At 39.0% G+C, this 16,065-nt stretch overlaps 1 protein-coding gene across 1 annotated transcript in view; it reads left to right on the forward strand.

Moving 5' to 3' along the window:
* CNTNAP5 (contactin associated protein family member 5) overlaps nt 1–16,065 on the forward strand; it is an 876,147-nt gene that overhangs the window by 197,904 nt on the left and 662,178 nt on the right. Inside the window, exon 3 of the mRNA XM_016949649.3 lies at nt 12,454–12,647. Coding sequence (XP_016805138.3) covers nt 12,454–12,647 — 194 coding nt within the window. The remainder of the gene's footprint in view (nt 1–12,453; nt 12,648–16,065) is intronic.

A 16,065-nucleotide genomic window follows, 5' to 3' on the forward strand; every position in this document is an offset into this window, starting at 1 on the left:
GAAGTGCAGGGGTTGGTGGTATATAGCATGAAGCCACGGAGTTGTGGGCTAGGCCTTCTTGAAAATGAAGGGGAAGGATTTAAGTTACTTTAGATGATTAAAAGGAAAATAGAAATAGACGTCTTTGGCCCCATGAGAGGAGAGGTTTGTATTTTTCTATTGCATGTTTTTTTTTTCCAAATAGAGTTTGAAAACAATTATGTTTATCATTTGTTCCTTGAAATTTTAATCCATCTTCCTCACTCAATGTATTTTTTGAGATGCTTGCCTGTGTAAGTTGAGATTGTGTGTTTCTAGCATGACAGTTTTGTTGCCATGGAGAATTTGATTTCTTATGTCAAGGCATTTTCGGCTCCCTGGGCTCATGGATGGATAAAAAGATTTAAAATCCTTACCTCCCGCTTTGGCACAGATTCCATGCACACTTACCACCCCCCATACCACTTCCTTGGGCAGTACTTGTTACAAATTGCTAAGGACCCTAAAGGTGTTCTGAAGTTGGTTTTCATCTTGATGTCATCAGGCCATCCATGAGGAGATGAGGGTTGGAAGCAAGCAAAAATCAGGGTTCATTTGCACAATTAGCATTTCAGCTGTCTAGGGACTTTTTCCAGATTACAAGGGAAAATCCTGGGAACCCAATTTCATAAACAACACTACAACGTCTGCTCTCTGGAGGCAACATGAGTCTTCTCTCTGGATTTATTAAGCCCCACAGAATATAGATCTAATCTACTCTGTTTTATTTTTTATTTATTTCTTTTGTGTGTGTGTGTGTGTGTGTGTGTGTATATATATATATATATATATATATATATATATATATATATAAAAATTATTATTATTTTTTTCTTGAGACAGAGTCTCACTCTGTCACCCAGGCTGGGGTGCTGTGGCATGATCTCGGCTCACTGCAACCTCTGCCTCCCAGGTTCAAGCAATTCTCCTGTCTCAGCCTCCTGAGTAGCTGGGACTACAGGTGCACGCCACTGTGCCCAGCTAATTTTCATATTTTTAGTAGAGACAGGGTTTCACCATATTGGTCAGGCTGGTGTTGAACTCCTGACCTTAGGTGATCCACCTGCCCTGGCCTCCCAAAGTGCTGATATTACAGGCGTGAGCCACTGCGCCCAGCCTCTAATGTGTTTTAAAAGACAGTAAGCTATACAGAAATGGGTCAGTGGATTACCCCCTCTCCCTGTGAACCACCCTTCTCTCTTTTCAGCACCTTTCCTTTCTTGTATCCTGTCCTAGCTGTCCCAGGCATGGTAAGCATCCAAATCTATGCTTTCCTCTGTTTCATCACACTCTCCCTTCCCACTCAAATTGTGTATGGTGGGTAGAAGCTGGGACATCCACCAGGAGCTTGTTACAAATGCAGAATCTTGGCTTCTACCCAGAACTCCTGGATCAGAACCCGTGCATTAACAGCTGGTGCTTCTGCAAATTGAAATTTGAGATGCAGCATTCTAGAGTATCACTGAACCTTTTGTTATTTCAGTTCTCACCTCTATGACTTATTTACTGTGGATCTTAGGAGTAGGAGAGAGTAGAAAGAAATCAAAGTTGGCTAAGTTATTAAAAAGAAGGAATTGTGTTGAAAACTTTTGTTCTTCATTTCTGTCATCACTTCAGTACTCTGGTACTCATTTTTCTCATTTTTTAAGATGTAGAAACAGAGTCAGAGAGGTTAAGTCAGTGGCCCAAAACTACACAGCTAATTTTGGTAGGGCTTGAATTTGAATCTAGGTCTGCCTACTCCACATTAATCAATATCTTTATTGATGTTGATGTAAGATCTTAGTCTGAATAAAGGTGCTCTTGACATAATTAGCTTTCAGGTAATTTTGGTATTCCCTTAGGGTTCTCAGTATTTTAACTAAAATAATAGATTTTCAGACATCAAGGAAGAAAGAGAAATCTATATATCTTGCCTTTTGAATGCCCCTAAAATCATACTGTGTGGCCTAATATGCCTGAGGGAAAAACTAACCTTGACCTGGATATTTAAACAATGCCTTAGGCCTCTTCTTTTACTAGGACAGCTATAGATCATTGAAAGATACAGGACAGAAACCTTCTGCTATTTAATAGGAGCCTTGGGACCCTGTCTCAGATGGAGACAAATTCAATGTGATAGCCCTCTATTCAGGCTGGCTAATTGCAAAACCACATGATGAGGAGGAGGAGAAGGAAAGGGATTATAGAAAATTTGTTACTGGCTACTAATCAAAAGATTTGAACATCACCATTTGGCACAAAAAAAAAGTTCCAAGAAAGAAGCGAAATTCATCTACTTCATCCTTTACTTTTTTTTCCTGATTGTAAGTCACTTCCTTTGAAAGGCCAGGTTGCGATGACTTCTAAGCAGCACTCCATGAAATGCAGTAAACCACCACTTTGATGTTTCTAACACTTTGCAAAGAGACAAGAGCTTCTTTGATTCATTAGTTCATTGAATTTAACTTGAAGCATTGCAACAAAACTGTAAGAATAGAATTAAGAGCATGATTATTAGTGACATATTTGTCTAGTGATTGGCAGTTTATAACAGCAATTTACAATGTCAGTTTACAATGTTTTCAATGTGTGTCACATTTAGGAGGAAATAAGCTATGTTCAGCTGGAACATTGTGTGGTAGATGTTTTTCCTTTGTCTAACCGGGAATAGTTAGAAGGAGTCTACTGGATATGTTGTTGGATACTGGAGTCTTCTTCTTGAGAAGCCTTTCATTTAAACATTGTGGACATGTCCTTAAAAAGATGAGTTTAGGTTTACTGAATTCTCCATGAGAAGTGAAAATGGTAACATATAACAAACGCCAAAGAAACAGAAAATGGGAGTTAATATAATCCTTTAGTTCATCTTTCTCCAGATTTTCAATTTGAAGACTCCTTCTTTCATGGTGACCCCCTCCTCATTTCTCCTTTTGAGTATCTCACTCCTTGCTTATTTCAGTTATATTCATCTACGCAATTGGTTGACCATGTCTGGACTTTAATTTTCTAGCCAATGAAAATGTTTCATTAAAAATCCAGATTTGATCAAAGAACTTTTATCATTTGTTTTGCTAAGGACTGGCTTCTAATGAATCTTTTCTACAAAAAATATCCACGGCAATCAGAAAGCGTTCTGGGGTATCTTTATTGGTGTGCTTCTGTGTGTAAATAACAGAAAATCCAGCTCACACTGGTTGAAAAATATTAAGTTATTCAGATTAGGCACATAAAGATTGAAAGGCATTCATATTTCTATTTCCAGAACAGGGTGGTTACAAGATCCTTTACCCTATAATACTTTATTAAGCTGAACATTCATTTTGTGAGACTTTTTGTATCTGTGGGTTTTTTTTTCATTACAAAAGGATTAAAGGTAAAAATTAATTATTAAAAACAAAAGGAAATTCTCAAAAAGGGCAGGCTCCAGGGCTGGCAGATTTAATTCAACAATACCATCCTCAGTGGCAGCATTGTCCTGGAACTGATAAGCCTGCCCAACATCTCAGCCAGCTTTACAACATTCTGGGAATCAATGAGACCACGACCTCCTGTGGCTTGTTTTTTAAGCTATCAGAGTGTGAGCCCTGGAATAGCAGCATAATGAACATCTCCTAGGAACTTGATAAAAATGTAGATTATCTAGACTCACACCAACCTACTAAATTAGAAATTCTGGCAGTAGAAACCTATGTTTTCCCAAGTTCCTTAAGTGATTCTGATGCTCACAAAACTTTGGGAAGCACTTCTTAGAGCACTGAAACTCTTCAAGGATCCAAGACCCAGAATCACCCTTTCCTATTTCACCAGCTTCCACAATTTGGTCATCTGCCCAGTCCTGAAACAATCACAGTCAAGGAGGATGGAATTACCATCGCTGAATTTACATTCATTATCTGATAGAGAATAATCAACTATGTCTATAAATCTTCATTCTATCCCTTTCTCTCTCCCTTTCTCTCTCCCTTTCTCTCCTTCTCTCTCTCCTCTTTCTCTCCTTTCTCTCTCTTTCACAGTAATACAATTCAATACACTCATATTTAATCATTTTGTGTCCATAGTTGTGATGCCTGTGTAATAATATATATATTATTTTATCCATGGTATGGTAGACAGTAACCATACTATTTTTATAGAAGTAGGGAAATCACTTATCCAAAGTCACAAGGTAGAAAGTGACCTTTTAAACTCAAGAACACCAGAATTCAACCAGACACTGTCTTTTAAAAGAAAATTGCTCCAAGAATCTAAGTTAAATGTAATATGCTGAACTGTGCAGAAAGTATATATTGCTCATGAGAAAAAAAAATGTAAGTGGTAATGTCATCAATATGAGATCTGCAGTTTCAAATCACTTCCAATTCCAGTTCTCCCTTTTCCCTTTGATAATCTTGGGAGAGTAATTTTTTTCCATATGCCTAAAAACAGGAACAGTGTTTTACCTTGCTGCTGAATCTTCTATATATATATAAAATCAGGTATACATAATCCACTAGAATCCACTAACAATCTTAGTCCTGAGCAGCAGATGGGCAGAGTTAGAGTGTATTGATTTGCCAAGTTAAAATTGAACTGAGCCTCTACTCATTTCATAAGAGAAATTTTACAACAGCACTGGCCGATAGAAAATTCTGCAAGGATGGAAATATGCGTAAGTGTGCTTTGCAAGGTATTCACTAGCAACACGGCTACTAAGTATTTAAATGTGGCTACTGTGACTAAGAAATTCAATTTTTAATTTATTTTAAGTGAAATTTAAATTTAAATATTCACTACCATATTGAACAATTAGTTTTAAAGCCTTTAAGTTTTACATACATGACACTCCCATCCAAGTTTTTTAAAATGCCTGGGTGTTTTTATGCACACATGAATCAGCCCTTGGTCTGTAGGGGTCATGAATATGGAATATCCATCTTGGGTCTGAACTCCAATTCTTCCCAGCCCAGACTGCCCTCCTGCCAAACCCCCTCACTTCTTTTATAACTTCTGAACTATGAAACAGGCAGACAGACCTCCTTTCCTGCTCCATCAGGTCCTTGATTGCTCCATTTTTCCAAAGGGAAGATACTTATTGCAGGACATCAGCAAAACTGTCTTGAGTACTGAGCGTCTTTCAAAATAATAACACAGCTTTCTCACTATAGACACTGACAGACACACCAGTGTGAAGCCAGGTTCACACACTGTCTCAGAGGCTGTTCGTGCTCATATGCCTCAGACTTCACCATTTCAGCCAAAAGCCAGCATCTTGGAAGCTGAGCAGAGACAGGACTTTTTGTGGAAGTAATTATTGAGGCGGTGGTCTCTGGAGATAGGGCGTGAGGGAAGCAGGGTAAGACAGAGGGGAAAGCTAGCAAGAGTATAGTCTCCACTGAAGTCAAGGTTCCTTCAGATGCCACAAAGATGTTCTAGACCTCAGACTACACTGTAAAGTCTGTCATGCCTTGAGACACTGGGACCAGCCTTTTGAACTTTGTATCAATCTGACACTCGCTGAGTTGAGGATATGGGAAGTGATAGCTCCCAGGCAAGAAGGCTTCTCTTTGGCCAAGGACAAATCTCTGGAAAAGGGGATAGTTCTAGTTGTCATCTAGCACTCACAGCTGAAGGATGAGTTCACCTGCTGGAGAGGATCTGGATAGAGACCTGAGAACATCCTCAACAAGACCACTTTCAACCCTAATAGCTAAGCTTCTCCTCTCGGTGTTTCTCTCTGTGCTTTAGATGCCACCCTGCTCTTCAGAAGCTCTCAATTAATACCTGACCAAGTTGGAGTATAAAAACCCCAGCTCCCTCCCACTCAAATGAGATAACCCTAAGGTGCTTCCTATCCCACTGGGATGAAACTCACTCACAGGGATGATGTCCTGATGATGTCCCATAGATGGGCTTTCCTTTCTGCTCTGCCTCATCTTCCTGGGATCACTTCCCAAATGAACTACTTGCATTCAAATCCTTGTTTTGTAACTGACTTCCAGGAAAGCCAAACTAAGTCATACACAGAATCACTCTCCCTAGACATTACTCTTTTGGCAGCCATCAACTATAATAACCGGGTCTGATTATTATCCAAAATCACCACTCCCTTAGGTGAACCTCCTCTTAAAAGCTCCTTTGTTGTTTTCTGCAGACTCGTCTCAATCAGGGTCATTCCAGATTTTCTTACAGGTGTTTATCATTTTTGCAGCCCACATGGTGTGTTGGCAAGTTCCCACTTTATTTATTTATTTATTTATTTAGTGATGAAGTCCCACTCTGTTGCCCAGGCTGGATTGCAGTGTCATGATCTTGGCTCATTGAAACCTCTGCTTCCCGGGTTCAAGTGATTCTCCTGCCTCAGCCTCCTGAGTAGCTGGGATTACAGGCACATATCGCCATGCCCTGTTAATTTTTGTATTTTGAGTAGGGACGGGGTTTCACCATGTTGGCCACACTGGTCTTGAATTCCTGACCTCAGACGATCCTCCCGCCTTGGCCTCCCAAAGTGCTAGGATTACAGGCATGACCCAAGTTCCCACTTTATTTTCCCCTTGTTAACTCCTTAGTCCCTAATTAATGTGGAACTGGAAGTGCAGGAGGTGTGGCCTGGACCAGGCTGCAACACCTTAGCCTTCCTGCACCTGCCCAGGAGCAGAAAGATTACGCCCAGGGTTCTTGCCAACAGCTTCCCTCCTCAAAGATTCTTGCCCAGCCACAGGTCCTATTACACATGGGTGATCCTGTTCTACAGGGAGGAGCAGGAAGCCCTTCTGAGTGCTACAAGCATGTCTGTGAATGTTGTTATTACTCTTACACATACTGCATAATGTTCGATATTTATGGGAGAGCCTCTTTCTGTTATTCATTACCATTACCAGGTAGCTGTGTCCCTAAAACATCTAGAACTTTTACTTACAGAGGCATCGACCATTTAATAATTAAAGATGTGGCTAGTGATTCAAGTTAGCCTCACAGTAATTTGTGAGAATATGCTTGTAGTTTCATAGGGCCTTCTGGAAGACAGCAGAAGTAACTGCCTGGGAAACTTGTTTCCTATAGGGTTTATTTTAGGCTTTAAAAAAAAATGGTCAGGCTGTATTTTTAAAACAGATTAGGTGTGGCCAGGCATGGTGGCTCAGCCTATAATCCCAGCATTTTGGGAGGACGAGGCGGGTGGATCACCTGGAGGTCAGGAGTTCAAGACCAGCCCGGCCAACATGATGAAACCCCGTCTCTACTAAAAATACAAAAAATTAGCTGGGTGTAGTGGCGGGCATATGTAATCCCAGCTTCTCAGGAGGCTGAGGCAGGAGAATCCCTTGAACCCAGGAGGCAGAAGTTGCAGTGAGCCGAAATCACGCCATTGCACTCCAGCCTGGGTGACAGGAGCAAGATTCTGTCAAAAGAAAAAAGAAAGAAAAAAAAAAAAACAGATTAGGCATGAAAATGCTATGCTGCTATGTGTGTGTATGACACTTTCAACTCCAGTTGGTCCTGGACTAAATGTACTCTCTTTTTTTGAAAGACGGTTGTGAAATATCGTTCTGCAGAGAGTAGTATATAATCCATTTTGTGCCCATTTCCAGTGTGTGATATCAATCACTTCTCATTTCCATTTTTGAGTTAGAAGTGGAAATAAGTGTAGAAACTGAGGAATTTCTGCATTTTCTACTGGTTATTCTGCTTCATGCTTACAGCCTACCCCAGTGTATGCAGTTTGGAATGCAGGATTAGCAATAAGTGTCTTGGTATATAGAAGTGAGCATGGAGTGACTGGGAGGCAGGAGATCTGGTTTTGTTTTGTTTTGTTTTTCTTACTTAAAACTGCAGCTGGGCATGGTGGCTCACACCTGTAATCCCAGCACTCAGGGAGGCTGAGATGGGGGGTGGATCACCTGAGATCAGGAGTTCAAGAGCAGTCTGGCCAACATGGTGAAACCCTGTCTCTACTAAAAATACAAAAATTAGCTGGATGTGGTGGCACACGCCTGTAATCCCAGCTACTCGGGAGGCTAAGTTGGGAGAATCGCGTCAACCCATGAGGCAGAGGTTGAAGTGAGCCGAGATCACACCATTGCACTCCAGCCTGGGCGACAGAGCAAGACTCTGTCTCAAAAGAAAAAACAACAACAGCAACAACAATAACAAAACACAATTGCTTAGAATTCTCCATACAAGTCTATTCTTGCTTTCTTAAGATGTTGGTTCCTATTGAAACCTCAGGCAGGGACTTGAAATTAGAACTGGGTTGGAGTGCAGTCTTTAGCCATACATCTGGGTTAGCTGCCTGGCCCATTGAGGCTGCTTTGAAAAAATTTAAAAAAGGCTACTGCTGATTTCCATGAGAATCAACTGAGATACTGGAAACAATGTCAAGGTGAATTATGTTTCTAGTGAGAATTGCTCTTATGAGGAAGCAGGAGGACGAGGACCTGAGGGATTTGTTGGTGCCCTTGAGAGGCCACTTGTAGCCCAGGGAAGACCTGGGTGCTGGATGCAGGTTTCCTGGGTCTGGAGCTCCTGCATTACTACTTCCTAGTTTATGATCTTGGAAATGCTACCCACTATCCTGTTTGCATGATGGAGATCATTTGAGAATCTCTCATCTAGTGTGACATCAGGAACAGAGCTGGGTCTTGAACCAGATTGCCTGACTTTTGGTACAGCATCTCTATTCCATCTATTCCTCCAAAGTCAAATAATATAGTTTGTGGAGTATGAGGCTTGGAGTATGCTAGAAATAACTAAGACATAGCCTCCAAATCATTTTGGATCTTTTGTTTGTCAAACATTTGAACAATTCCAGATGTTCTCTAAGGTGAGATTATTTTTTCTTTAAATGCAAGTGTTCCCTTTAAGTGTAAACTTCTTTAAATATCCTTTAAATGTAAACTGCAGAGTTTATAGGAATTTTTGTAGTTAATAGCCATTGATACATCAGCCAAAATTATAGACAGCATTGCCCTAGTCAACGCCTTCAACTTGCCAAATGCACTTATTTGTATGTACGTTATACCCCCAATTTAGAGAATAATTCAGAAACAAGAAGCTAGTGTGGGTGCAGTGCGTTTTTATAGCGACTACAAATAGTTTCTTCAGGCTACTTTCATCATTTGTGAAAACACATTTATTGTTTGGTGGAAAGAACAAAATGTTTGCCATAGCAACCATGGCAACCCTGGGTGTCTTCCCTATTAGCTGTAATGCGGGGAGCATCTTCAACAGCAGGAAAGAGTCCTCGGCAATTATCACCCAGATAGCATCCCTCCATTTTAAAAGCTTTGGCTGAAGCTCTTGGGCTCAGAAAGTTTTTAACATGATGTGTTGATGAATGGTAACAACAGCTATTCCATTTTGGTTAATTTGGGGGAGATTAATAAGCTAAGTTTTTTTACTGTGGGAAGAAGGGAGCTATGATTTTCTTTAGACAAATTTGCAGAAACTTTAATGCTAAATCATTCTCTATTTTTTATTTTGGTTTGTCTTGGTTTGGTTTAGCTTTGATCAGTCTTTTGTTATTTTATTCTTTGCAAGAAAATTTCTTGTCAATTTATTTCCTTGTTTCCATTCTTCATGTAAGTTCTTATCATATGCTAATTAGAATAGATGAAGGAAAAACTTTAAAGCATGATGAGGAAGTCTAGTTGTGAACTATTGAGGGTAAAAGAGAAACAGTTAAGGCTTAAGAATTTTCATTTTAAAAATAATGATGGTCACAGAAACAGCAAAAGTCCTATATTATACCATCAGCTCCCAAATTGCTGTACATATTCTTTATGCAATAAATCACATATGAGTAATAAAATTCTCAGCTTATAAAAGAAGAAAATGTTGATAAGGGAAACTATGTTATATGCAAAAATCAGAAGAGTATAAAATCACTCATACATTCACCACAGACAAAATCGCCATATACATTTATTTTCTATCATGTTTTAATATTGCTGAGAGAGGACCATTTCAACAACATTTTTTTTTTTACTGAGAAAGAATGCAGCCTCATGAACTGGGCAGCAGAAGACATTGAATAAAATAAAGAATATGTTTAGAATTATTTTGGATTTTTTGAAATATAAAACCTCCCTCTCTATAAGCCTCTCTGTCAATTTTGAGAAGCTAGAGAAAGGCAGAGGGGAATGGGAATTGTGAATATGTTGAGGAAGACAGAGTTGAATGACAAAAATGTACTCCTAGATCTGGCATCTCAGAATCTCTGCTCAAATACCTACTTCCAGTGATTTTCCTCCTTACTAATTTTCTGGAGTTTTATCAACTGTTTTTTTTCCTGTTGAAGAATAATTGCAAATAGCTGGATTTACCCTATGTTTTAATCCTGGATGCCAAATTTTCCAAACTTGCTGGACTTCAGTTTCCTCAACTTTATGATGGAGATAATGCTATTTACTTAAAAGGATATTGTATATTTATTCAAGTAGACAAAATTGCAGTGTCAAATAGAGTCCAATGCACAATGACTTAAACACAATAGGTGTTTAGCTCTCATTCATCTACTAGGTGAACGTGTTCAAGTAGGCAAGTACTTTCCTTCATGTGATCTTTCCATACTGTGATTCTGCCATCATCTAGATCTTGTTGTCAGCTGCATCCATCAGTGGTGGAAAAGGAAAGCAAGTGGAGAAGGAGCACGCTAGCCTGGAAGTAGCACAAATTATTCCCACTCACATTCTTATTGGAGAGAACTTGACCACATGGCCATAACCATGAAAGTATGGAAAGCTGAAAACTGCCATTAAGCCATGCACTCACTGCGATTCTATTACCAAAGAAGGAAGAGAGAATGGATATTAGTGACTATCTGCCATAACTGCCACTGTATTCATAAAAAACACTTAAAAAAACACATTCCACAATAGATGCTGAGCACATTCCCTTCCCCTTCTTTCCTGCATTTGAATCTTCTCAGGAATGGTGAGAAAAAAAAAGAAAAAAATCAAAACTTTTCTCAAACAAAATCTGCTAAGGGCTAGCTGCTTACTGAAGAAAATCAACCACAATTTGTAAGATGTGCCTTTAAGTCCTCTATTTTTCCATCCTTAAAGACAGAATAGGATTGGCTTTATGCCCTCTATCACTCTGTCTGCATTGCAGTCCTGTACTATGAGAGACTCTGCAGGAGGAGCTGGGGCTCTGGAAAACTCTCAGTTACCAAGGAGATGTCCAAATGACTTCTTCCAAGGTGGCGAGAAAGTAGACTGAAACATCGCTAAAATGATTTTCAATGACATAGATTGAAAGAAAAAGGTTATTGATTAACTCCTCTAAATGAAAACTTCAATTACCTCTCCCTACTTGATGTCCTGAGTTGCTTCTATGCTATCTCTACCCATGGCATAATACAGTCTGCGATAGCTCCCACATGGGCTTCAGAAGATTTGTAAAACTTGGGAAGAGTAGAAGTGAATATTGTCTTTTTTATTCCTACGTGAAATAAAAACAGAAAATTTAGGCTACAAGTCTTTCAACTAAGAGAGAACTCACACTGATCTTCTGCAAACCTCAGGTGTGATACATACAATATTCTCGGGCCAAAACAGTTTTTGTATGTGTGTCAGAATGCCCCTACATGTCAGGTATACTGAATCACATGAGATCCAAGAATGTTAGAGACTCTGTCATGCCTCTGAGATTTTGTGTATGTTGTTCCCTCTTCCCTGGCTAATCTCCATTGAACTTTCCACCTTTTTTCCTAGGATATGGCTGCACTTGCCTCAGGTTTCACCTCTACTATTGCTATCTCTAGAAGGCCTCTCTGATCAGCTCCTGAGGCATTCTGTGCTCTGTGTACCTGCTGTTTACCTCTTGTGATGGTTTCTTTCACATCACATGTTTTTGTCAGCCTCTCTCTCTCTCTTCAGCACCCAGCATACTCCTGGTGCTCAACAAACATCTGCCGAATAAATGAATGATTCTCTTCAAAGGCATAGTCGGTGTCCTTTCATCTTTGTATCTGCAGCACAATATCTTGACCATGATAGGTTCATAGTAAATATTCAGAGACAGAGGAGAGAGAAGGTAATGAAAGAACACTAAAACAAGGAAGAGAAGGAAGAAAAGAAGGAATGATATATTAGTCAGAGAGAGAGAGAGAGAGCACATGTAAGCCTAGTTCATATATATCTGCAATCAAAGGCTGAAGTTGTAAGAAGAGAAATAAATAAAACAAATGTCACTAGGAGTTTGTAAGATAGAAGTCATAATGACTAAGGAAATAGGGATGGAAGCATGGAAGATACAGCTTTTGGCATGAGTCTTAAACCATGAGAGAGATTGTGATGGAGGTGGAGAATGGAAAGTACCAGGGGGTTAAGTACAGAGGCAGGGAAGAGTAGGGCCCATTTGGGGGTAGAGTCATCTTAGTTGAACACTGTTTCATTTCCCTTTGATAGTTGAAAATTGTAGCTATGTGAGACATTACTACAACTCTCTCTCTCTCTCTCTCTGATCCTGTTCCAGGAACTGGCGGTTGGTCCCCAGCAGATTCCAATGCTCAACAGTGGCTCCAGATGGACCTGGGAAACAGAGTAGAGATTACAGCAGTGGCCACGCAGGGAAGATACGGAAGCTCTGACTGGGTGACGAGTTACAGCCTGATGTTCAGTGACACAGGACGCAACTGGAAACAGTACAAACAAGAAGACAGCATCTGGGTAGGACATCTTTTTCCTTCCAATGAATAAAACTGAGATGTGCTAATGGTAACCAGAGTATATTTCCGTCATTTTCCAATATCCAGATTGTTGGTAGTTTAATAACTGGTGAGTGCCCATTAGAAATAGACAATTTGTAAGGCCCATGCCCAGCATGGTTCCAGTTCCTAGGAAAATTAGGATGTCTGTCGCAAATAGTTTAGTATGTTCCCCTTTTTGTAGTAAACTGGGTAATTCACTGACTGAGCCTCACTTTCTTCATCTATAAAAATTAATTAAAAAACAGATAAATGTACCAAAAAAGTATGATTATTAATGTGATTATACTAATTTACTGAGTGTTTATTGACTTATTTATTAGTTTATTATATGCCAGGCACTTCACATATTTTGTAACAACACAGCTAGCTCAATTACATCATTTGATCAACATTGCCCAATGTATGAATTGTGACTTGGGAATCTTTAAAATCTGGTCTGACTTTAAAGCCACTAAGCAGCTTCTGTTGTAGATTCGCAAATAATTGAAAACTAAAACTACAAAACAAATAGAAAATTTAGAATTATTCTGTCATTGGAAACAATCTTCAGCTTCAGAGTGAAGGACAGTTTGCTCCAAGTTACAAAACAGAACTTTCCTCCCCAGTCCCAGCCCCACACTCTTGACCTCACTGTGTGGGTGAAAAGCTGTCAGCCAATTATTAATGGAGGAAAATGTGGAGGTGAAGCAGATAGCAAAAGTCACCTGGAGGTAGCTTCAGAACCTCAGGCACTGAATAAAATAAGTTGTAAGTTTATATTATTTTTCGTTGAGAAAATAAGTCACCATTTTTTAATCCAAATGTGTGTAAAATGTGAAGATACGGAAATTAATAGCATATTCTTTCCTTTTCAGATTCTGTCCTCTTAAATCAATGCCAATTTATACTTTACATTAGTGTTGTCTTCACATTCACATTCCCATGTTGGCCCCATCTCCCTGATAAAAATGAAATAACTTCTGTTTTATATACTCATTGTTATTTGTTAATTGCCTACCCATCACTTGGGTTTGTAATTGAAGACAGTCATAAATTGAGGATTAAGATTAGTTATGGCAGACTGAATCCTGAGAATAGTATTAATGTCATCTTTATTCTGGGTCACTTGTAATATTAGGTTATAATATTTATAAAGGGCGTAAGTTTTCTTCATTTTTAAAAATAGTCTAAACAGTGAGTATACATGGAAACAAAGAGGGGAAAATAGACACCACAGCCTACTTGAAGGGAGAGGTTGGGAGGAGGGCGAGAGTCCAAAATCTACCTATTTGGCACTGTGTTCAAAACCTGGGTGATGAAATCATTTGTACACTAAGCCCCAGGGACAAGCAATTTACCCAGGTAACAAACCTGCCCATGTACCCCTTGAATCTAAAATAAAAGTTGAAAAAGAAAAAAAAATTGTCTTTTGGGGACTATTTTATTTTTTCTCAATTTTGAGGTCCCCATAAATTATTACAGGTTTTCATTTTGTTTCACTTTTAGTTTGAGATAAGAAATAAGCACACCTTCCATTTTGAGGAACAATTTTAAGGCTTTTATGTTGACTTTAGAGGGACAAATCGATGTGGGATTTTTTGTTTTCTCTGGTACTTGTCATCGGGACTGGTTGTCTTTAGATTGAGTTGTAGCTTTGAGTTATTGTGCCTAATTTTTTTGTTTTTAATCATGAGTTTCATCTTCTTTAGAACCAAATAATCTACTTTCAGCTTAGCCCCTGGGTTGGGATGCATTTCAAGGGATGACAATTCCTCTGGGCTCATGAGCAGGGGGCGCAAGGCCTCTTTCACTTCCTCACCCTTGTCACTTTCCCTGTGTTTCTAAATGATTCCAAGCTCCTCAAAGGCAGGGATCTCTTTATATGTCCATTTAGCCCCTGTGCCCGGTATCACTAGACACATGGCAGGAACTTATTTTGGGGTGATTATTAAGAGAACTGCAGAATTACTAGGGCTCCCTGAATTGAAGGGTGAGGGCAGGAGACTTTCCCCATTCCCTACCTTGCATCCCAAACAGCCTTGACATGGTAGGGCAGGTAGAAGTTGCTGGATGGGCAGAGAAGGAAAGGCAGGGTCCTCCGTCTACAGTGAGGCAGGAAATTCCAGCAACAGCTCCCCAGAGATGCCTGCAGTGGCTGCAGGGCAACTGGGAGAGAGGCAGCTTCAGGAGCAGCCTCTTACTAAGTAAGTACAGGGAGAAGTGATTTGAGGAGGGACCATTACAACTTCCAATTTAAAGAGTGAAATAGAGTGGCGTTAGGCAGGAATACCATGACCGGTCATGTACAGTAACTAGGCTCAACCCTGGAAAAATAGGTGTCCCCTTAATTAATAATGGGATAACTAACAGTTACTAAACACCTGTTACACAAGATAGGTAAGCAAATGTAATTCCTTATGTATATTAAATTGTCATTCTATAAACTGGTGATTCAATGTTAACATCTCCAGGAACAAGAGGCTTGAGGCTCACAGAGCCCAATCCAAGCTCACACAACCAGAAACTGGTGGCAAAATATTTCACAACTAAGATTTATTCCTAAATATAGTTGATTGCAAAACTGTAGTTTCTGTTTCTCTTTTAGTACACTGATTTTTTATTTTTATTTTTTGATTTTCACAGAATTGATTTACTTTTCTCACCTCAAATGTTAACTTTGTCAAGCCAACTCTTTAAGAATAATATGAAGCCCTATTGTTTAATTCACATGTTGCTAAATATAAAAGTGTGAAGATACCAATAATACCTATTTGTATTTGTGTACGTTGTAAATAGTGCTTGGACTCTCTAAAACCCTCTAGGCTTTCAGGGTGTTTTACAAACACCACAGAAATCTGTGAAATTTGCCTTGTGGCTAACTAATATTTATTGGTGCTTTCATCAGATTAGACTGCTGGATTAAAGAGATTATCTTGAGAGCTTTTCTTTTTACTTTTTATTTTTAATTTTAAATTAGAAGTAAGACTCTGGGTCCACCAAAACTAAGCCTTATAACTAAGACAAGAACAATAGTCAAACAAAAGGTTTTGCAAAACTGTCTAAATTGTTTTGTTTAACTTTTCAGAAAAAGTCAATGCCTAAAACATCAAGTACTGGCTTAAAGGTGGTTTATCAAGAAAATAGAGAATATATATATTTATATGTGTGTGTGTGTAAATATAGATATATATATGCATGTGTGTGTGTATATATGTGTGTGTTTGTGTGTGTGTGTATATATACATATATACACATATATACATACATACACAAATATATATACACAAATACATATATACACATATATGTGTATATATACACAAATATATATGTGTATATATACACAAATATATATGTGTATATATACACATATATGTGTATATATACACAAATATATG

This window comes from Pan troglodytes, chromosome 13 (assembly GCF_028858775.2).
Source record: "Pan troglodytes isolate AG18354 chromosome 13, NHGRI_mPanTro3-v2.0_pri, whole genome shotgun sequence".
Classification (NCBI taxonomy): Eukaryota; Metazoa; Chordata; class Mammalia; order Primates; family Hominidae; genus Pan; species Pan troglodytes.